The sequence below is a fragment of the Capsicum annuum genome, chromosome 10, assembly GCF_002878395.1.
Source record: "Capsicum annuum cultivar UCD-10X-F1 chromosome 10, UCD10Xv1.1, whole genome shotgun sequence".
Lineage (NCBI taxonomy): Eukaryota > Viridiplantae > Streptophyta > Magnoliopsida > Solanales > Solanaceae > Capsicum > Capsicum annuum.
The window spans coordinates 53,767,172-53,790,970 of record NC_061120.1 but is presented as its reverse complement, the minus strand read 5'-3'; the positions used below and the strand labels follow the sequence as shown (position 1 = coordinate 53,790,970).

Here is a 23,799-nt window from a genome sequence, read left to right as displayed (position 1 = left end):
TAGGATTGAATTGGAATGGGCTCATCGTAATTCAACAATTGTATGTCTAAAACCTCCCTTATTTCGTCTCTCCCATCGCTCACAGTTAGAGGCATTGAACTATCAAGAGAATTTCCCACCTCTTCTATTGGAATTATGCTTCGATCATCTTTATTGTGTTGGATTGTGCCTTCCAATTCCATTTCCATGCAAGAGTCGATCTCTCTCTTCTACAAAGCTTCAGGCACTTTGTTCTGGAAATTAAGAGAGACAAAGGGCTCGTCGGAAAAGCTTTTTTGGGCCAAAAGTTGGCCCATCATTGAAGCCCATAACCCTCTCCTTATTCAGAGGCCCAAGAGGAAAAAAGGTGGACCCCCTTTTCGGAGAGTCACATATGGGTGTGTGAGTTATCCCCTTTCCTTTTCCAGCATAAAGGTCATTGTTGACCTTAATACATTCAGATCTAGTTTCCATTTCCATGGAAGGTCCACTGCCATCATACCTTGCTAACATAGCAGGTTGTACTTCGCCTCGAAAAGTACGATGTTCACTCTCTTCCACAGAGCTCCTTTTTCCTCTCTCCATTTTCCAATGGGTTGGCGATAGCTCCGGCCAAATTGGGAGTGAGAAGATCAGATCTTCATCTCCAATATCGATGATCGCCGGAATCTTTTCATGTGGGCCCTTGACGTGGATCCTATCCCATCGTAGGTGGTTCTTTAGCTCCGTTTCTTCCTCTGTTTCTAACCATCCACCACATCTCTGTCCGATCTACCTGAAGATGGAATTGAACCAAAGATGTAGAGGTAGGCCCATAACACGAATCCATAACCAGTCAGTTTTTCTGCTACTAGATAGGGTTCTGGCAGTTGGATACCACCATTGGCCAGTTCCCCATTAAGCAATGTTCGAAATGTTCTGTTGCTGCAATTGAATGAAATTCGAATAGGAATTGAGATTCATCCATGTCGTAGACTTGGACTCCCTATGCTCCATTCCAAGCTTGTTGTAACGTCATTACGAGTTGGGACGTCTTCATCTCCGGTGAAACTCCCAACCAAACATCTATCTAGTAGTCCATTATCCTCGGTGTTTCTCCGGGTCCATTTGCCCTTGTATAGTATCTCCTTGTAGCTCTTCTTCCCTCTGATATGGTCCAAGGGTCTAAGTCGCTCACTAGTATTCACTGTTGTATTAAAAGTTGTACGATTCCTATTAATGAAGTTCTCTATTTTTGAAACTAGAATATTCCAACCCTCATTCAATGCGTTTTCTGGCAAGATAATTACTGCTATGTCATTTCCTTTGACAGTAATCACTTATATTGATTGAACTTTTGCACTAAAAAAAAGTTGGTTGTTTTATCTTTGCATTTCCAAGACTTGAAGGTCTTTCCCCTGTTTCCCGTCGCTTCCCTGAATCTTTTGCAAATCCAAGACATGGCTCCAAACTGAGTATTAGCCTACTCATGTGGTATCATGCACTTTCGATCCAGTCATACCAAGTTCCTGATTTGGATTTCAATTCTGTGATGTCATAGGATTTGCCCCCAAGGCGGAAGAAAATTTTGTTGTCCATAGGGATTCATGTAGAGGTCAAAACATTACAATTACCTACTAGGAACTTTAAGGAAGTAGCAATTTGGTGGTAGATGGGTCAGCCAAATTAAGTACTGCATCAGCACAGTAAAATTCTTAATATTCATCAATGGTTCACCAGCGGGATTTTTACAATCTCAGAGGGTCTTGAGACAAGGAGATCCTCTATCTCCTTTCTTTTTTGTCATTGCTAGGAGGGGTCAGGCAAACAAATGGATATGGGGATTCAAGGTAAAGTTAAGTACTGAGAGTTAGAGATTTCAAATCTACAATACGTTGATGATATTGTTGTATTCTACGAGGCCGATTCTGAACAGGTGTCAATAATGAGGGTAATCTTTATTTTGTTTGAAGCTACGTCTGGTTTAAATATTAACTGAACCAAAAGTTTTATTTATCCAGTTAATAAGGTAAACCAGATTCAATCCTTGGTTGATACCTTGGAAGTAAAATAGGAGAATTACCAACATTATATTTAGGGATGCTTTCGGGGGCCAAAAGTAAGTCGATAGAAATTTGGAATGGCGTCTTGGAGAAAATTACAAAGAAGCTAACAAGTTAGGAAGACTCAATATCTCTTAATGGGTAGTAGGCTAATTTTGATCAATTCAGTCCTTGATGTTATTCCTACAATATATGATGTCATTATTTCCAATAGCTAGGAATGTCTTAAGTAAGCTAGATGTCTTGAGAAGAACTTCTTGTGGGAAGGAAACAGTGACAAAAAGAATTATCACCTGGTTAAATGAACATCCATCATCGTCAACAAGAAGGAAGGGGCACTAGGCATTAAAAATTTGAAATCCTAGAATCAAAGTTTGATGTTGAAATGGTTGTGGAGATTTGCTAGTGATGAAGAATCATTATGAAAGAGATGATTAAGGAAAAGTATGGCATGGAAGGTAAATGGACAACCAAGACTGGAGGTCCTTATCGGGTTAGTCCGTGGAAGTCAATCAGGAACCTGTGGCCTAAACTCATGAACAAGGTAAGCTTTAAAGTTGGAAATGGCATGAACATATCCTTTTGGGAGGATAAATGGCTAGGTCGAGGAATTCTGAAACAACTCTTTGCAGATCTCCATATTATATCTCAACAACAAGAAGCAACAATAGGAGGGTATTGAGCAACCAGGGATGGAATTTGATCTTTAGAAGATGCTTGAATGATTGGGAAATTGATAGGCTAACAAAGTTCCTCAACACTCTAGAGCTATTTACAAGAATTACAACTTCTGAGGATAGCATCAAGTGGCAATGAAATAATCAAGGAGAACTCTCCGTCAGATCAGCCTACAATGAATTCAATTTGTTCAACCATCAGTTGGGTGTTGGCGTTGAAAGATGATGTGGAAAGTCAAAATTCCCCGTAACGCATCTTTTTTTACTTGGCTATTAGCTAGAGGAAAAGCACCACACAGGACAATCTTTGCAAGTGGGGATCATCACCTATGTTCCAGATGTCTTTTATGTGGGGAGAAAGCTGAGACAATTAATCATCTGTTTTTGCACTGTGAACTGCCTAAACAATTATGGAGGATGTTCCTCAACTTTAGGGGGATTTTATGGACCTTGCCAAGTAATATAGTTGATGTGCTAGCATGCTAGAACAGAGAAGGCAGTAATGCAATTCAAAAAATGAGATGGAAGATTATTCCAGAGTGCATTTGGTAGACAGTTTGGGAAGAAAGAAACCAAAGATGTTTTGAAAATAAAGCCAACCATTTCCAGAAGATTGTAGGCATTTGGCCATGGAAATTTTTTCACTTTTTCGGAAATTATTTCACCTTAGTGAAAAAAGTGAAAATAGTGGTGTTTAGCTATAAAAATTATTTCACTTTAGTGAAAATTGTTTTTGGAAAAGTGAAAACAAGTTTTACTTATTTTCATTTTTCTCACTCCTATTTCTCTCACAAAATTTCAAAAACAACTCCAATTTATATTCATGGTCAAACACAACACCAACTCCAACTCCGGAAAATTATTATTTTCATGGCCTAACGAGTAAGATGAAGTGCTTAGGGCTGTTCTTTCTTTGGTGTAAAGAATAGGTTTAGAATATCAAGAAACAATGTGCGATGTATTAGAATCCTTGTGAGATGACACAGGATCAGATGCTCTATACTTTGGTAATCTGTAATTATGGGGTACTACGCAGTTTATGTGTAGTCTTTATATAACTATACAAATATGTTACCTTCTCAAAAAAAAAAAAAAAAAGGTACTACACAGTTTATGTGTAGTCTTTATATAACTATACAAATATGTAACCTTCTCAAAAAAAAAAAAAAGGTGGAGATCTAAATTTGATCAAATATTACCTGAGTAAATGCTTGATAGCCTTTTAGTATTTCCAAAATAATAGCCTCCCCCTGAGACCTTCAATGTACATCGTATACGAAAGTAAGTACATATAGCATTTTTTAAAGGTTCATTCACACATATAAAAATTTTACATACTTTGCTAAGATGAACGATAAAGCATCAAGAACAGTCAACCAGAATGAGTCGACCATTGATACACAAAGAAGTGCAGTTCCTCCGGTCAATTTCGCGGGTGGATCAGACTCACATCTTGGAGAGTCAAGCTGGTCACTCCAAGACAAAATATGAAATAGCAGGTGTGTCATGTGACTAATTGCCTTTCAGATATATAAAGAAATGCCAAAGAGAAAAACAGCAACTCAACTAATTACCTCACCCATGTCAACTGCCTCATCTGTTAAAGTAGCCACAGTGAAAACAACTCCTAGTAGGCCCTCGATTGCTAAAGTTATTGCATGTGCTTCACTTGCAAGTAAAACAGCAGAATTCGATGCGTCGCTGTCTAAGCTCCACTCAATCCCTATAACATATTGCTCAGTGATTAGTGTTATTAGTTAAAATGAACATATCCTAGTGATAAAGGTTTTGCAAGATATGACTCTAAGACAGTGATAAGGTTAGCAAAGTACAACAGGAGGAGATAATCCCCTGCCCCACCTTCAAAATGGAGCTCCTAAGTCTACCCAACCTATCAAAAAGAGGAGAAAACAGACAAGTAAAACCTAATACACCTATTTATTGTTTTCATAGAGGATTCAAAAGGATATTTAATCAAGTAGCATTTTTGCATCATTAACTACAACGATACTCAACTAAATCCACATCCATTTCCTTTTCCCACCAAGAACAGAATTAGGTATATATCTGAACTCCCTAGAGCTTGCGACCATAGAAGTCCGAGTGGTATCGGCATTTAAACAAAGCTTCAGCAGTTGTACTTCAAGAGCATAGGTACATAACATCTGTTAAGAATTCAGTCTTCTATTACAGTTATCAAATGGGAAAAATAATCAGGGGCTATATTCTCATTGATGCACTGCAGTTCAATGAGTTCAACCTACACCTAGCACACCAAGGAGGGACTAGCGATAAATCATAGAAAGGAGGGATAAAATCATGTAACTTATTTGAAAACAAATACATAAAATAAGAACGAAGGGAATGGAGTTTTGTTGTAGGAATAACCTACAGTGGCTTCTCAACTAAGGAGGTTTGACAGTGTGCCTGTTGAATACATATTTTACAATTCAAGATTCTCTACTTTTGGTCTATAGCTAGTCCCCTCGATACTCTCATCATTATCAAATAAGATGGTTATCAAAAAATGTTTGTGCCTAAACTTTCTATAAAGAGAAGAACCTAGTTATTAAATAAAAATGCAAAATAGATGTGCCAAAATATTCTATCAAGTTAGTGAAGAGATGATTCATCATAGAGCCTATCATATTGGAAATCCTGACAATTGACTAAAGTACAGAGTGCATGCTAGTTTAACTGTGCACCAGTTGTTAAGAAGATAATATAGGTAGGAGTCGTGTGGCAAGGGTTATCCTAAAACATCAAAACAGGGAATAAATGGATTATCATGACAATTTGACAAGCCAACTACAGAAGGAATAGTTTAGATTACTTCAGATGAAAATCAATCATCATTGAGTTCCTATAACGTGTCAAAAAAAATGCTAAAAGATATGTTGTTAAAACAGCCTGGGGACATAGTATGAACAATTTGGTTCATATTTTCCATCTCTGAACTAGTTTGCCAAGAATCACTTATCCAATAAATAGGGTGTTGAACATGACATTAGCAATTGATATGTCATTAAGAACAAGAAGAGTTAATATAACATAAGAACAAGAAATGATGATAATAGTGAATATACAATTGACGTAAAATGATTCTTTAGCATATAGGAGTTGGTGTCGCAGTGGAAACAATAATTGTCCAAATTTAAGATGTAACTATTCCTTTTATGCATAAAAAAGACCAGATGCTGAGTGCCAAACTACTTGAACTATTCACAAGTCACTTTCTCAGTCTTGATATTCTTCTCATGTCTTTCTTACTCTATTCCTAGGTATGTCTTGTTTAGTCATACCCTACCATCACTTTTTTTGTATGCTCTCCTGGTACAGTTTTTTCATGGAAAAGCTTTTCTATTTATCCCTACCATCAACTGTTCACGCTGTTGTCCTGTCCATCCTATACATCCTTATGGGAAGATCTAATATAATTTCACGCCTAATCTAGATGTTTTATTTTCAAAAATATAGATAACCATGCAGGACATTGTGGAACAAAAGCCAACACGTTCTCGCGAATAGAATTAACACCCACCATAAAACCATTCCGCAACAAAATATGCCTTCGCCACTCCAGCTTTTTTAAGAAGTTGCTACCATTTTACTCTCTTTACTGTTAACTATTTTATTACAAGATCCACTGAAAAAGATCACTCTTCAGCGTATATAAGTTGGTTATCGATTCCTGGAGAATCATAATGTGGTAGATTCTCTACTTTTTACTGCTTGACAACAACAACAACAAACCTAGTGTATTCCCAAAAAGTGGGGTCTGGGGAGGGTAAGATGTACGCAAGGGTAAGATGTACGCAGACCATACTGCTACCTCCGAAGAAGTAGAGAGACTGTTTCCGATAGACCCTCGGCTCAAGCTAAAGGATAGTAAAAAGTGGATGGATGACATACTTTTTACTGCTTGAATATGAGGAATATTTCCATCATTAATAAGATTATTTACCTTGTCAAATAAAGGTCACTCATCAGGCACTCCAGCATTTTACTTCACCATGGTTTTTTTGAAATGGTAACATTCTTGTATTGAAGTCAACAGGGCCTGTTGTGGCCAAAGTTACAAGGAATGAAATCTAAGTAAAAGCTACAGAAAAGTCTGTTAGATAGCTATAGAGACTCTAGGAACTGCATGAGAGTCTCTGCGTTAATTATATACTCTTGTTTACACCAAAAATGCAAAGGCAAAATACAATTAAGTTTTATCTTTTGGATAGGGTTGCTTTTGTTCCCAAAACATTTTGAATTCCTTTTCTTCCAGATAGTCCAACATATGCAGCCTGGGATCATACTCCAACTGGTTTTTTGAGCTTTTGTTCCTCCTTTCCTACTCCAATTAGATAGCATATCTAGTGTATTCACTGGCACTGTCCAGCTCAAACTAGTCCTTGCTAGACATATATCCCACAGTTGAGAAGTCACCTTACAATGCAAAAAAAAAAAAAAAAAATGACTATTTGTTTCTGCATTTCTTCCACATAGATGGCAGATAGAGGAAAGGTGTATTCTCCTCCTCTGCAGTCTGTCTTGTGTCAAGCAAGCCCTCTTAACACCAACCAAGAAACACAAGCCACTTTGTATGGTATCTTGGTCTTCCATAATTGCTTCCAAGGCCACTGCACATTAAGATTGTTGTTATGGCTCCTCGTATGATATGTTGTTTTGGCCAAAAAAGCTCCTGAACTGTCTCTCAGCCACCATAATCTATCTTGCTCTAGTGAGACTCCATTGAAGAGATTGAGAGTGTTGAGGAATCCTATGATCTGTCCATCTCCCAATCACTTAAAAGCCTCCTGAAATTAAGGTCCAAACCTTGATTATTCCAAACATCACTAATATTAGCTCTTTGTTGTTGATTTAGTAAGAAAACATCTGGGTGTTGAAGTCTGAGGGGGGCAGATCCTAACCAGTTATCTTCCCAAAAAGAGATCTTGTGACCATTCCTAACTTTGAATACAATATTGATACCGAAAATCTGCCATAGATTTCTAATAGTCTTCCAGACACTGACACCATATACAGTGTTAACTGTTTGGTATTCCATGCATCTTCTTCTCCATACTTTTCTTTAATCACCTTCTTCCAGAGAGATTGGTCTTCATTTGAATATCTCCATAGCCGCTTCACTTCACGAGCAAACTTTGATTTTGCTTCCTTAGACTCTTTACACCAAGACCCCCTTGTTGTTTGCTGAGTGTCAGGATTTTCCATTTGACAAGGTGGACGCCTCTTTTATCTTTGTTACCTTGCCACAAAAAATTGCTTCTCAACATATCCATTCTCTTGTCAACCCTAGGTGGAATAGGGAAAAGAGACATCATGTAGGTAGGTAGAGCATCTAGGACACTGTTTATGAGAATTAGCCTGCCACCTAAAGAAAGATACTGGCTCTTCCATCTGGTAAGTTTCTTCGCACATTTCTCTAACACCTCATTCCAAATTTCTATGGATCTACTATTTGCTCCAGGTGTCATGCCAAGGTAAATTGTAGGCAAAGATCCCGCTTCTCCTCCTAATATTCGCACATATTGTTGGAACTGCTGAGGATCATTAATTGGAAACATAGAACTGTTCTCCAGTTAACATGTAATCCGGAAACCCCTTCAAAGATAGTTAGAGTAATTCTCAACATCTTCATTTGTTCCGCATCTGCGTCACGTAGGATGATTGCATCATCAGCATACAATAAATGTGTAATTTCCATGCAATCGCGTTGCTTGTTATTGACCTTGAACCCTCTGAGGCAACTATTCCTCTGAGTTGTAAGTAACATGTTATTCAAGCCATGGTCAACAGAAAGAGGAATGGAGAGAGAGGATCTTCCTGCCTCAGTCCTCGGTGTGAGGGGAAAAAACCTTTCGGGGATCCATTGATCAAAACTGAGAACTTGACAGTACTGATACAAAAGCTAATCCAATTCACCCACTTTGAGCCAAACCCCATTCTCTTCAGCATATTCAGAAGGAAACCCCAATTCACATAATCAAAGGCCTTTTATATGCCTAGCTCGCAAAGGATCCCAGCTTTCTTCTCCTTAATTCTGGAATCTAGACATTCATTTGCAGTTAGTGCAGCATCCATGATTGATTTGCCTGCCTTCGATGAAAGCCATTTGATGTGAGTCCACCAATGTGTGCATTACTGTCTTTGAGTCGTTCTGTCAATAATTTGGAGATGATCTTATATACACTGCCTATTAAACTGATAGACCTACAGTCCCTCAACCCCTTTGCATCATTTTTCTTAGGGATCAAGGCTATATAAGTAACATTAAAACTTTTCTCAAAATAGTCTCGATTGTGAAAATTTTGGATTGCCCACATTATGTCTGCTTTGATCACCTCCCAACAGTGGATGTAGAAACCCATGTTGAAACCATCTGGCCCTGATGCTGTATCAACAGCACAAAGTTTAATACTAAAGAACAACTTGTTCCTCAAAAGGTCGCTGTAGCCAATCTCTTTCTTGAACTGATTTCAGGACCTTCAATCTGATTGAAATCTGCTCTCCATCTTTCTGTCTCTGAATAAAGTTGCCTAAAGAATTAGCAGATGGCGGGCCTCCGCTTTTCTTTTCATTAATGAAACCCGCCAGTTATTATTATTATGAACTCAAATAAAAGGACAAAAAATGATTATTTCCTCCTTAATAACTCTGGGCTCGTCTACTACTTCAAATACTAAATGGTCAATGTTGTTATTTCTTTTGTGGGCTATAAGATTGGTACGAAAAGTGTACATTTTATTCATCTGAGAGCTACAAATTTATAGTACTAAAAGCAAACACACACAGAATCAAATCGCTTGATTCTAGCATATATGACAACCAAGATATGATCTTCTTTAGATCTAATTACCTAAACTATCTATAGCAAATCAAATCTGTTTTTATCAAATCAATTAAGATCCTACAAAAATCAAATCTTAAATATTCACAAATCAACACTCCCCCTCAAGTTGGCACGTAAATATATATCATGCCTGACTTGCTTACAAAAATTTCAAATTTTGGTTTAAATAAGCCTTTGGTGAAAATATCTGCAATTTAATAATTTGTTGGGACGAAAGGCATGCACACACTTCCTTCTTCAATCTTCTCTTTTATGAAGTACCTATCCACTTCGACATGTTTTGTTCTATCGTGTTGAACTGGATTGACAGCAATATTTATGGCCGCTTTATTGTCCCAGTACAACTTCATTGGTAAACCAAACAGTTTTATGAGTTCTTCCATCATCTTCTTGAGCCAAATCATTTCACAAATCCCATGGGCCATAGATCGGTATTCAGCTTGAGCACTGTTGCGGGCTATAACATTCTGCTTTTACTCCTCCAGGTCACAAGATTTCCCCAGATAAATGACGTCAGTAGTAGAACCTGCCCAATCTACATCTGTAAAGCTTTGAATGCCCCTATGTTGTCTTTTTCTGAAAACCAACCCTTTTTCCGAAGAACTTTTAAGATATCTTAGGATCCTGTAGGAAGCAGACCGCTTCTTAGTTCTCTTCCTTTGGAGAGTGCATAAACTGACTAAGCTTACAAAAAAAGCAATATAAGATCGAGTATGTGTCAAGTAGATCGAGTTCCCCACTAGTCTTGGATATTGATTGTGATCAACTGAATTTCCTTCTTTATTTTCAAATTTTATATTTGGATCAATAGGTGTTTCAGCTGGATGACAATCACTCACACCTGTCGCTTTTAGAAGATCTAGTACATACTTCCTTTGTGACACCATAATGTCTTCTTTTGATCTCGCTACTTCCATGACAAGAAAATATTTCAATTGGCCAAAATCTTTAATCTCAAACTCCAAGGCCAACTGTTTCTTTAAATTCTCCATTTCGGACAAGTCATCTCCTGTAAGTATAATATCATCGACATACACTATCAGGATAGTTGTCATTCCATCAAGAGAATGTCGAATGAACATGGTATGATTTGCTTGCCCTTGAGTGTACCCTGTTACAAACTGAGTAAACCTGTCAAACCAAGCTCTTGGAGATTGTTTGAACCCGTAAAGAGATTTCTTTAGCTTGCACACTCTAGTTCCATACCGTTCTTCAAAACCTAGAAGAGGGTTCACATGTAGACTTCTTCGAGTTTTCCGTTCAAGAATGCATTCTTCACGTCTAGTCATTGAAGGGGCCAATCAAGGTTGGTAGCAATGTGAGAAAAACCTTTATTGAATTTAATTTGGCAACTGGAGCAAATATAGCAAGATCATCAATCCCGTAAGTCTAAGTGAATCCTTTCACAACCAAACATACCTTACACCTCTCTAGGACCCATCTGATTTAAATTTGACAGTGAACACCCACTTGCAGACTGTTGTTTTCTTTCCACGTGGTAGTTCCACCATTTTCCAAGTTTCATTTCTCTCCAGAGCATTCATCTTCTTAAGAACTGCCTCCTTCCACTCAGGGATCGTTCAAAGCATCCTGCACATTTCTCGATATCTCCATTCTAGATAATTAAGAAAGAAAAGCTATATAGGAAGAGGACAAGTTTCTATATGACACAAAATTTGACATGGGATAGTTAGGTGACTTTTCTTACCCTTTTACGCTTGGCAATTGGAAGATCAAGGTCTAAACTAACAATGGGGTAAATCAGTATTAGATTCTAGAGAATTACCTTGTGTATCAGTGAGATCTTGCAGGGCGGACATTTGGTTCTGATGAGAGTCCTTAATCTCTTTTTCTTGGTTTCGGTTTCTTCTCATGTAAATTTGTAATTCCTTTGTTTGTTCCCTATTCTTGTCACTAATTGTATCATGAAAATGCTCTATTGTCTCAGTATCCTTATTTTCATTATTTAAGTTGGGATCTCTTACCTTATCTAGTTGTTATTACCAAAAGAAAACTATTTCTTATATATATCATAAAACCTAGATCCTTTTGTTTCTCACATGTGAGGTCAAGAAGATCCTTATCATCCCTCGAATCTTCATTATGTTCCTTCCTTGCAGATGAGTTTCAAAAAATAGTTGTGATTTAAAAAAGGTGACATCCATTGTGACAATAACCTTCCTAGTAATTAGGTTATAACACTTAGAAACCCTTTTGACTAGGGGCATAGCCAACAAAAACGCATTTTTTAGCAAGTGGATCAATTTACTCCTATTATGATAATAAACATGAATAAATACACTACACCCAAAAACTCTCAAAGATAGATCAGTTGTCAATCTAGAAGTAGGGAAGAAGTGAACATACTGAAAGGGGTTTTAAAACCTAGAACACGGGAAGTCATCCTATTAATAAGACAGGTAGATGTCAGAAGAGCTTCTCCCCAAAGAAACGTAGGAACTCAGCTTGTAAACATTAAGGCTCTAGTTACTTCCATAAAATGCCTATTTTTTCTCTCCGCTATTCCATTTGTTGGGGTGTATCAGGACATGAACTTTGGTGCACTATTCCATTAGAAGTGAAAAAATTGCTTAGGTGGTCATTAAAAAACTCTCCCATTATCACTCCAAAATATTTGAATCTTCTCATGAAATTGTGTCTCAGCCATAACATAGAAGGCCTCAAATATATGTTCTACTTCCCCTTGTCTTTCAATAGGTACACCCAAATTAGTCTAGTGTGATCATCTATGAAACTCACAAATATCTTTCTCCATTTACTCTAGTGTGATCATCTATGAAACTCACAAATATCTTTCTCCATTTACAATTACTACCCTAGAAGGTCCTCAAACATCACTATGGATTAACTTAAAGGATTTTGTGGCATGGTAACTTTGGGATGAAAAAGATGAACTTCTGTGTTTAGCCATTTCACAGAACTCACATTGAAAATAGGATGTAGGTATATTTATAAACAACTGTGGTAACAAGAGTTTCAAATAATGTAAACTAGGATGCCCAGGTCTATAGTGCCATAATATGACTTTATTATCAACTAGAACAGAGTTCAAACGAGTTGAACTGAAATTTACAGAATTGCCGCCACCTTCAAGAAAATAGAGACCTTCACTCTTTAGCATTGTCAATCATCCTCCCGAGACCTTGTCATGAAATACACATGAAATATTGTCAAAGATATCACGACAATTAAGGTTCTGAGTCTTGCTGATGGACAAAAGATTATGAGACACTTTTGGAACATGGACATCAAAAAGAGTCAAAAAAGGGTTAGTTTGACTGTCCCTTTCCCCGCAATTGCTGAGAAGGAACCATCAGCAATTTTGACTTTCTTATTTCTTGTTAAAGGAGTATAAGGAGTATGAGTCAAGAAAAAATGGGATCACTAGCCTCTGGATCCAAGATCTAAAAGCTTATACTAGTAGAATCTGTACTAAGAAAACACATGGCACATTACCTAATTGGGTAAAAGAACAAGTGGAAATAGAAGGATTAGGTTTACTAGATTAGAGAAGTTTGTGCAGTAGCTCTAGCTGTTCTTTGGTGAATGATGGTATTTCTGAAGAAGATTCCAGCCCCGGTTCTTCACTGGTACACTGAAAAGCCTGGTTGCCATGGTTTTTTGTCCTTTTTTTGTTCAAGTTGGGCGGTTTTCCATGAATTTTCCAGCAAGTCTCACATGCCAGTATTTTTTGCAAAAACCACACCACGGCTTCTTTTTCTTATAAGAAGAATTGCCGTCTTGGTTCATTGTTGTCTCGATCGAAACTTTGTTAACAGAACTCTCGGCTTTTGTTAATGTCGTTGGGTGGCGTAGCCCAGTAAATGTTGTTTTTCATCAGCAACACAGGAAGAAAGTTGCTTGATACTGTGCAAGATTGATACCAAAAGTGTACATTTTATTCATCTAAGAGCTACAAATTTATAGTACAGGAAAGCAATCAAGATATGATTTTCTTTTGATCTAATTACCTAAACTATCTATAGCAAATCAGATCTGATTTTATCAGATCAATTAAGATCCTACAAAAATCAAATCTTAAATATTCACAAATCAAAACAGCCATTTGTTGTTCTCTGAAAAACTTTGTATTTTTGTCCTGTTTTTTTAACCATTGGACTCTGGACCTTTGCCTCCAATGAATCTCTTCATTTACTGCCAGTTCTTCAAATACAATGGATAATTTGTCTCTTAATGCCATTTCATCTCTTCCCAAGCCTCTTTACTGCTGAAGAATATCCAGTTCTTCAATTTGATTGAGGATGCTGATTTTCTTCATTCTTATGTTACCATGTGTAGTTAGGTTCCATTCTTTAAGCTTGAGCTTCAAGGTTTTTAGCTTACTTGCTAATATGTAGTCTGGCATGCCTACAGCATCAAAAGAACCCCACCAAACCTTAAATTGATCTTTGAAACCATCCACTCTTAACCACCAACTTTCAAACTTGAAATAAGATTTTGAAACATCCCAGCTGCCAAGCTGCCACATCTTAGAGAAAGAGACCAATGATCTGAACTGACATATGGGAGGATTGTCTGCTTGATGTTTCTAAATTTATCATCCCATTTAAGGGAGTAGAGAAATATGTCTATCCTGGAGCTGGATTCTGAGTGCCTCCCCTAGCCCAAGTGTATTGTCCACCACTGAGAGGTGGATCCACCAACTCTGCATCTTCAATGAAGTTGGAAAATCTTTCATACTTCTAGACAGGGAGGTTGCATTCTTCTTTTAAGAGATGAACCTAGTTGTGTTGAAATCACCACAAGCTACCAAAGGTCTTCACATAATCCCCTGGATCCACCAATCACTTCCCAAAGTTCCAACCTATCTTTCCTGGAGTTTGGGCCATAAACTCCAGTCAAGCTCCACACAAAATCTTGATTTAATCCTTGAAGCCACACGTCAGAGAATGTACTCCAGTGCAGATAAGCTCTCCCTTCCAAATTCGACTATCCCACATGAAGAGAGTTCCCCCTCTTGTGCCTTTTGCTTGCAAACATTCAAAATTTACCCATATATTTAGCCCATATCTCTTTCGCATACGAAGATATGTTCCCAACAATTTTTATCTCCTGAAAACAGTAAATGTCTGTTCCCCATTGGTGAACAAGGCTTTTTAAAGTAGTTCTCTCTCCCCTACCATTAATACCCCTCACATTCCGTGAGATGATATTTATTTTCATGATCCACCTTCAAGTGTCAATCTCCCCCTAGCTCTGCTACCATTGCTTTTGAAGTTCATGTCAAAGATTAGGTCTTTGATTTCCTGTATTCCTTTCCATCTTGGTGTTCCAGAGCTTTCTGGAATCGTTAGAAGATTCTTAGTGGTTCTCATGCTATCAATCTTCAAAAATAATGCTTGAGTCTCTTTCTCACAATCATTATAACTGACCCCAAATTGTTTGCATATTTTGCTAATATTTTGCTTATGGAGGGCATGACCCTTGATACGAAGGTGTGGAGGACGCAGATTAGGGTAGGGGGTTAGTGAGCAGGAGTCCGTCCGTATTAGTAGGTAAGAGTGCTTTTGTTTGTATCTACGCCTATGCTGCTTGTTCGCGGTGTTTCAGTGTTGTCTTCGATTTCGAATAGAGAGTTTACAGTATTAGGCCTAGCTACTATGTTGGACAACAAAATATATCTCCGATCGGGGGAAGTCTTACGATATCACGGAGTCGAGTTCTAAAGCAGAAATATGCTACGATTGGGAGGAAAGTACTAGAAATCTCATGAGGAGAATGGTGTTGAGCAAGGGAGCATTGATGTGGATTTGCAAGAGATTCTCCGAAGCATCAGGGATCAAAGGGAGGACATTTAAGTCATGGAGAGTCAGAGATTTCTCCACAAGCATTTTCCTATCCTTAAATTACAATCAGTATAGGAGGTTTTTATCATTGATTTCAGTTAAAGGCAGCGACAGAGCAGTTATTATCATCTATTATCATCCCAGAGAACACATTTAATGAAGGTTGGGAGAGACTAGCAAAGAAAATAGACACATTCATTAATAGGAATACAACCATCTCTATGGAAATTAAATGCAAAAGGGAGGCAGATCTAACTGCAAACACGGAGAAAGGCAATTATCTACAAATATTGCACAAAAATAAATGGACACGAAGAGAGACAGAGGCGCCGCTAAAGAAACGGGAGACAATGGAGTTCTGAAAGCAGAAACTTAGTTGGAGGAGAAAGATCTTTTGGGGAGATGTTTGGTTGGGAACTTTTCTGGCAAAAAGATGCTCCCACAAGAAATGAAGTCAGAAGTTGGGCTCACCAGACTTGGAAAGGATCGCAAGAAATTCAAGTGTATGACATCAACGAATCTCTATTCTTGTTTGAATTCCAGTCAAGGAAAGCAACTGAACACGTACTGATAGGAGAATGGTGGAGACAAGGAAGCAAACTAAATTTGCAGTGGTGGACACCAAAAGCAAGAGCTTTTCCAAAGTCCCATAATTTTCAATGGTTATGGATTCGAATTCTAGGGATACCGCTCCATCTTTGGTATCAATCTGTTTTGAAGAAGATAGGAGAGAGGAGTGGGGGTTGGATTGAGACTGAAGAAGAGATGAAATAGAAAAATCATCTCCGATGGGCCAGAATCCGAGTAAGAGGACCGGCGAACAAAATTACGACATCTATTGAGGTTGCAGATGAGAACACTATTTTTTCTTTACCCATCTGGGTGGAAACTCCGGTGACATATCAGAGGAGGTCAGAGGTGGAGGAGAGTACAAAAGAGGTAAGAGAAAGGGGTGGTCTTCGAGAAGCAGACTGGTCAAGAGGTTTTAAGGTTCAGAGATAGGAAAGGAACTGAAGTGCAGCTAGAGGATTTATGCAGAGAAGTCAGGGGTCAAAAAGGTGAAAGTAGTCACGTTGGGGAGCACATGTTCAGGGACCCCACATCTGCAGAGATTCATATTCCACTTATTTCAAAAGATGGGTCTCTTATTTTGGGCCAACAGCTGTCCCAAATATCTAGTAATGTAAAGAAAGGACCTGAACCTTTTTTAAATGAACTAAACTCTTGGGATAAGGCCCAAGAGCAATTCTTTTCCTTAACAGATTGTATTTTAATGGAGGAAGCTGAGAGAATGATTACAGAGCCACATAATTATTGAGGAAGATGATAATTCGATGCATGCAGAGATCGCGGTCCCTATCCCAGTTACGGAAGAAAATATTGAATTGGGGGAGCAGCAAGTTTGAAAACAAATTACTCTGCTGGGAGACCCAACTCCCATTCAGTCTGTTGCTTCAGATTGTTCCGAAGAAGCCGAGGGGAGAGCCAATGTGTGGGTGCAGCACAATATTTTAAGTTTCGACAAGGAGTTTGGAGCAACATTTGAGAGGTGCACAAATGAGGCTCAAACTCTACTTCTCAAGATTGACCAGAAAAGGGAAAGGGAAAGGGAAAGGGAGGTAAACTTAACAAAAGTTACTGTTGAAAAATTTGATAAACAAATTGTCCCAAAAGAAATTAGAAACCTGATCTTTGATGTCAAATTTAAAGAAAAGGAACCAAGGAGTGAATCAAGAAGTAGAGGGAGGAATTCATCCGTTCATTCATCGTGAAGATGAAAATTCTTTCATGGAACGTAAGGGAGCTTAACAGCTTAACAGGGAGAATAAAAGAGATCTAGTGAGTAGTAGAATTCAGCAAGAGGGGGTTGACATCATTGTGTTAATAGAGACGAAGTTGAGAGGGGTAGCAAGAGACTATGTACAACAGTTGGGGGGAATAGGTGGATGGGGGTGTATGGCTTGAGTCCATTGGAAGTAAAGGAAGTATAATGGTGATGTGGGATAAGAGATTTTGGAACGGAGAGGTGGAATATGGAAAACAATGTATCACCTGCAAGCTGATTAGCATAAATCAGGATTTTACTTGGTTTCTTACCGCAGTCTATGCATCCTGTGATAGAAATGAAAGAAGGGGGCTATGGGAAGAATTGGGTGCCATGAGAAGTTTCTATGAAGGACCATGGGTTGTTTGTGGGGACTTCAATACCACTAGATTCCTAACAGACAAATTGCAGCAGAATATCAGGAGCTATGTCATTTTTCCAGATGCATAAATAAGTTGGAACTTATAGACCCCCTTTATTTGGGGGGTCCTACACATGGAGGGGAGGAGCAAATCAGAGGAATGCTTCAAGATTAGATAGGTTCCTTTATTCTTTTCCTTGGAATGAATTGTTCACTCAAGTTAGACAAAGCATATTACCAAACTTAGGGTTTGATCAAAACCCTGTAGTGCTGACTTGTGGGGATGATGCATTCAAAAATCATATTTCAAATTTGAGAATTGGTGGTTGAATGTTGAAGGGTTCAGAGACAAAGTTTAGGAGTGGTGGGATTCTTTTAATGTGGTTGGCAGACTTGACTTCAAGCTTGCTACTAAGCTCAATCTTCTTAAGAAAAATCTCAAAGAATGGAGCAAAAATAATAAGGGTAATAGGAGAGTGAGAAAAAATAAGATTATGGAGCAGATTGGCAGTTTAGAGGCTATCCAGGAGCTCAGTCCGTTAACTGATGATGAACAACTGATGAGAGCTAATCTAGCAATAGAATATGAAGAGGTTGCAAAGAATGAGGAGATTCACTAGAGACAAAGATCTAGGACCCAGTGGATTAAGAGTGGGGATAAGAACACCAAATTCTTTCACAGAATGGCTACAGTTCATAAAAGGATCAATACCATTGACACCCTGAAGATCAATGATGCAGTGACCTCAGATCCTGTGGCAATCAAACGTTCAGTTGTGGAGTTCTATCAAAACTTGTATAGAGAAATTGAAAGATGGAGACCTTCTCTGAACATGATGGAAGCTCAATCTATCTCAGGGGAGGAACAAGACTGGATATCAAGGGGTTTTGAAGAGGAGGAAATAAGGGAAGGAATTAGGCTATGTGCAGTTGACAAGGCACCCGATCCAGATGGTTATACTATGGCATTTTTTCAAGCTTTTTGGGAACTGATAAAAGAGGATCTGAGGCAAACATTCCACAACTTTCACTCCCAGCAAGTATTTGAGAAGAGTTTCAATGCTACCTTTGTAGCATTAATTCCTAAGAAAGTAGGGGTTGATGAGCTGAAGGATTTGACCTATAAGTTTAATTACCGAAGTATACAAAATAATTGCAAAAGTTTTGGCAGAGGTTAAAGAAGGTTATCAGTAAAGTAGTGAACAAGTATCAAATGGCTTTCATCAAGGGGCGGCAGATCATGGATGCTGCTCTAACAGCAAGCGAATGTGTTGATACCAGAATGAGAGGAACAACACCTGGGGTAATGTGCAAATTAGACATTGAGAAGGCTTATGATCACCTAATCTGGGATTTTCTAATCAACACCCTCAGGCAGATGGGATTTGGATGGAGATGGCTCAAATGGATATCTTTTTGGATCAAAACCACTAAGTTCTCCATTCTTGTAAATGGAGAACCAGCTGTTTTTTTCTGGCAGAAAGAGGGCTAAGGCTAGGGGATCCTTTGTCCCCTTTCTTGTTCATAATAGCCATGGAAAGTTTGGATTCCCTAAATAACTGGATAAGGGGGTTTGGCATCAAGAACAGGGCAGATGAAATCATGTATATGACTCATCTACTGTATGTTGATGATACAATAGTCTTTTGTGAAGCAGCACAGGAGCAGATTTGTTATCTCAAGGTAATATTGATCATTTTTTAAGCATGCTCAGGTCTCAAAGTAAATTGGAGGAAAAGTAGCATTTTTCCAATAAAGGAGGTCTTGCAGATTAAAACTCTCGCAAACATCTTGAAGTGCAAGATAGAAAAATTGCCAACAGTTTACCTTGGGATGCCATTAGGATCAAAACACAAAGCATTAGAGATTTAGGATGGGATTATAGAAAGATCTGAGAAAAAAATAGCAATATGGAAATCCCAGTATTTGTCTTTGGGAGGGAGAGTAACTTTGATCAATTCAGTGCTAGACTCTATGCCAACGTATGTGATGTCTTTATTCCCAATTCCAGGTGAGGTGGTGAATGCTTTGGATGCCCTGAGAAGGAACTTCTCGTGGCAAGGAAACAAAATTGAGAAGGGTTTTAATTTGGTAAAATGGGTGGTAGCTCAACAAAGCAAGGAAAGTGGGGGTCTGGGAGTTAAAACTTGCAGTTACAGAACAAGAGTTTGTTAACCAAATGGCTATGGAGGTATGTTCATGAGGACCAAGCTTTCTGGAAAGAGATAATACGACACGAATATGGGCAAGAAGATAATTGGTGCACTAGAGAGGTGACAAACACTTAGGGAGTAGGAGTATGGAAGACCATTAAAAATCTCTGGACAGACCTAAAAGACAACACTAAGATCTTTGTGGGGAGGGGAGATAAGGCAAAGTTTTGGACGGATAAGTGGTGTGATCAAGGAACTTTGAATTTGTTCCCTAGACTTTATTCTATAAGTTCAAATCCAAATTACAGAAAAGAGGAGATGTGGTTTCCCCAAGGGTGGAACATAGTTTTTAGAGGACTTCTCGAAAATAGTTGAGGTTGCGAAACTTTTAAAGATGATAAATGGAGGGCCTGGTGCTAATCTAGAATCAGATAGACTGAAATGGGCACATCATGAAGATAGAAGTTTCTCCGTAAATAAATATTATAAATGGGGGTTGTCTGGAAGGGCAAGCAGATCTGTTAGCCCACGGAAGGCAATCTGGAAGAGTGTGGCTACAACCAAAGTGAAATGCTTCACTTGGTTAATTGCTAAAAGAACTTGTTTGACACATGAAGCAATGCAGAAAAGGGGCATTAACATAGCCTCAAGATGTTTTTTGTGCATAGAGGCCCTAGAGACCAACAAACACCTTTTCCTTCACTGTAAAGTGACAGCCCAGGTCTGGTCCCTTTTTACTAGCATTGCCAACATTAATTGGATCATGCCAGAACACACAGCAGATCTACAAAGCTGCCGGATTAGGACGGGGGGCAGTAAGAGCTAGAAGAAATGGTGGAGATCAGTCCCAACTAGCATTTGGTGGACCATTTGGAAAGAAAGAAACCGGAGAATCTTTGAAGGGAAAGAATGTACTATAGAAAATATTAAATGGAAAGTTATCACTTCCTTAGGTTTTTGGTGTAAAGAACAAGATATAGATGATGAGATCCAATTAGTGGACTTTATAGGAGCTCTGTAAGTATTTCTTCTCTTACTTTCTTTGTAATACTTTTGGTGGTGGCCAGCATATCCCTTATGCTAAGGAATACAATGTTACCAGTTTAAAAAAAAAAAGTAGTCCACAGTATTACTGTATTACCTTGTGGGTGCCTTGCTTTTAGAGCCGTCAATATGGGCTATGCCCGTTGGGCTGGGCCGACCCGACCTGTAATTTGATGGAGTTGGGCTTCAGTTTTTGCAGCCCATTTAAGAACACGGCTTTCTAGCCCGGTCCGAATAAGCCCATGGCCTGTGGGGCTTGAGCAATGTGGGTTGGACTAGCCCATGGGCCAGCCCGTAAGTCAAATACATGCAACTATTTAGATTTTTTATTAGTATTTTTATTTGGTTCGAAGGATATCATGTCAAAAGTTATTTAATTTCGCTATTAGGAGTATTTTTTGGGGTGTTGGAGACTTGATTAACAAGTATTAACACTATGTAATATTGTTTGGTAATATTTATGTTTATTAACATTCTAAAATTAAATTATAATATATTATTTTAAAAAGTGGGCTGGCTCGTGAGGCCCGCAGCCCATAGAGTAATGGTGTGGGCTTGGTGTTTTTTGGCCATCATTTTGATGGGTCAGCCCGGCCCGGCCCGGCCTCGTCAAACTCAAAGCCCAGATGGGCTGGGCAGACCCGTATTGACAGCTCTACTTGCTTTTATTATTATCTAGCAGTGTGTTATCCCATTTTTGTTGTGTGCTTTTATGTTTTCTATTTGTTGGTTGGTTATACTGTTACCTGTCCTGAGCCGAAGGTCTATCGAAAACGACCTCTCTACTTTATCTGAGGTAGTGATATGGATTGCGTACACTTTACCCTACCCAGACCCCACTTTGTGGGAATACACTGGGTATGTTGTTGTTGTATTATTTGGAACATCCCTAAAAGGTCATATCCATGCCATAAACTGAAGAAAGAGTATTTACTGGTTCGGCATCCTTTAACAGCAAAGGAATCTCTTCAATCTCTTCAGAAAAATCCATCGCTTGCATGATAGAAATAGGAGAGTTATTGTACTCTTGTTCTGCTTCTTCACTTGTCAAAGTGTGTCCTTTTCCCCCTGCCAGAATCCCTGTACCCTTTGCACTGTTGTTGCAATGATGTTCATGTTAGTGTTCGACTACCTCCAGGTAGGAAATTAGAGGTATCGAATGGAGTTGGTTGTTTTTAGCACTGAATGCCTGGAGTTCAAAAATCATTGAGTCTCTTTCCTTGGGCTTGAGTTTATCAGTATTGTTTCTCAATAATTGAATTGGGTCTGGGCCTAATTAATTTCTATCGCCCAAATCTTTCTTCAGAGTTGGATCTTTTGTTTTAAAGATCTCTGTGGCTCCAGTGTGTCTCTCACGTGGGGGATTTTTATAATTGGCTCCAGCAGTCTATTGATGCACCCACGTGCCCAAAAGCCTGTTTTGGCGTGAAATCCATCAATATAGTACTGCGTTTTTCAAAAAGACACACGGTAACTCTATTACCCAACGGTCTTGAGGTTTCTTCCTCTCCAATCATTTTTTTTTCCTTTTCACGGTTGCCAGAACTTCACACCAAATCGGCATTTTGAAGATATAGCCATCGCTTCCCATCTCCACCTCTCTTGGGACATCTCCATCACCTTTAACTTTAATCCGGGCCCAGTGAAGATGGTTTTTGAGTGTGGTTTCCTCCTCTGTTTCGATCCATCCACCACATGCATCTCCGATCTGCTTGAATGTGGTTTGTGACGACAAATTCAAAGGTAAACCATATACACGGATCCACGCCCAACTTCTTGTCACATTTTTCGGCCAGCATCCTACAATGGGTGACCACCAATCTAGTGTCAGCTTGGACTTCTTCCATCTCCATTCTCCTTTAAGCACATGCTCTGCCTCCTTTCTGGATGGAAGCTCAAACAGAAAGTGTGAGTCGTTCATCACATAAATATTGATTCCATGAGAGAAGTTCCAAACACTGCATATCCATCTTCAGATGTCATTCAGAGTTGGAATTTCTTGGCTCGAGTCCAAAAAATTCCACACAATGCATCTTCCCAGCACATCATCTTCTGAGACCATAGAACTACCGGGGATGCTGATTCTGGAGTTAATGATCTGAGGTGTGAACCCTTTTGATGCTTCTGTGGCCATTTGTTGCTTCTCATGGGTTCAGCAAACAAAGACTGGGTCTGATGGGGTCTGACAGCTGCTGCTCTCTCTCCCTTCTCTGGAACAATAATGAACTTTGAGATTCTCTCTGCTATTGCTGACCATCCAGCAGTTAATGTAATCTCAGGAATTATAATCACTGATCTGTAATGCAATAAAACTGCTATAGCTAACATTTTCATTGTATTTAAGAGTGCAAAAGAGTTCAGCATAGTGGTCTCTTGTTTTCCATCTTCTGACAGACATTCTTTGCTCCTTCGAAGCTGCAATAAATACATGAACTAGCCATCTCATAACTTTAAGACTTAAAGTTACTTTCCTCATTAAATTCCTGCTTACACTCGCTCCATTCAAACCAAGTTTCTGCTTTAGAACTGAACTTAGAGATGTCACAAGATTTAAACCCGGCATGAAAACAAATCCCATCTTCTCCCATGTGAAAAGTTGCGATTCTATAAACTGAAAGAGGTAAAAAAAGAGAACGGTTAAAGCTAACACAGAAGGTATTAGCTTGGTCTGAGAAAATAGAAGGAAAGATTTTCCGGCTGAAAGAGTTGCCGGAAAAGGTCTACCCTCCTAAGAAGTAGGAGAGACGATTCTTGGGAAAAGTGCCTGGGAGCATTCTTAGTTTTCTCTCTTGACTCAGAAATGGTGAAGTAATGGATATTTTGTTTTTCCAAGTAATATTACTTCACCATATCTACGTAATCATTTACAACAATCACCAAACCAGTGAGTCCACTGATCGCTTTAAAGATGATTAATGTAATCGCTAATCCTGTCTAACTCATTTGAACTAATCAACAAGCCAAACGAGTCGAAATTTGTTACTGTCCAATAGATTTTATGTACCATTCTCCACCAATAATTCAA

The 23,799-nt window shown here is 38.7% G+C and overlaps 1 protein-coding gene across 9 annotated transcripts in view; it reads right to left on the bottom strand.

The window, feature by feature from the left end:
* The window catches only part of LOC107845704 (protein MON2 homolog), a 111,108-nt gene that overhangs the window by 66,174 nt on the left and 21,135 nt on the right, over positions 1-23,799 (bottom strand). For all 9 annotated transcript variants that reach the window (XR_007045658.1, XM_047397911.1, XM_047397913.1 and 6 more), the window contains exons 15-17: positions 4,273-4,421; positions 4,037-4,164; positions 3,898-3,955 (exon numbers count right to left, since the gene is read on the bottom strand). Coding sequence is in view for 8 of the 9 variants with exons in the window: in XM_047397911.1 (XP_047253867.1) it covers positions 3,898-3,955; positions 4,037-4,164; positions 4,273-4,421 (335 nt within the window). In the remaining variant the exon portion in view is untranslated. The remainder of the gene's footprint in view (positions 1-3,897; positions 3,956-4,036; positions 4,165-4,272; positions 4,422-23,799) is intronic.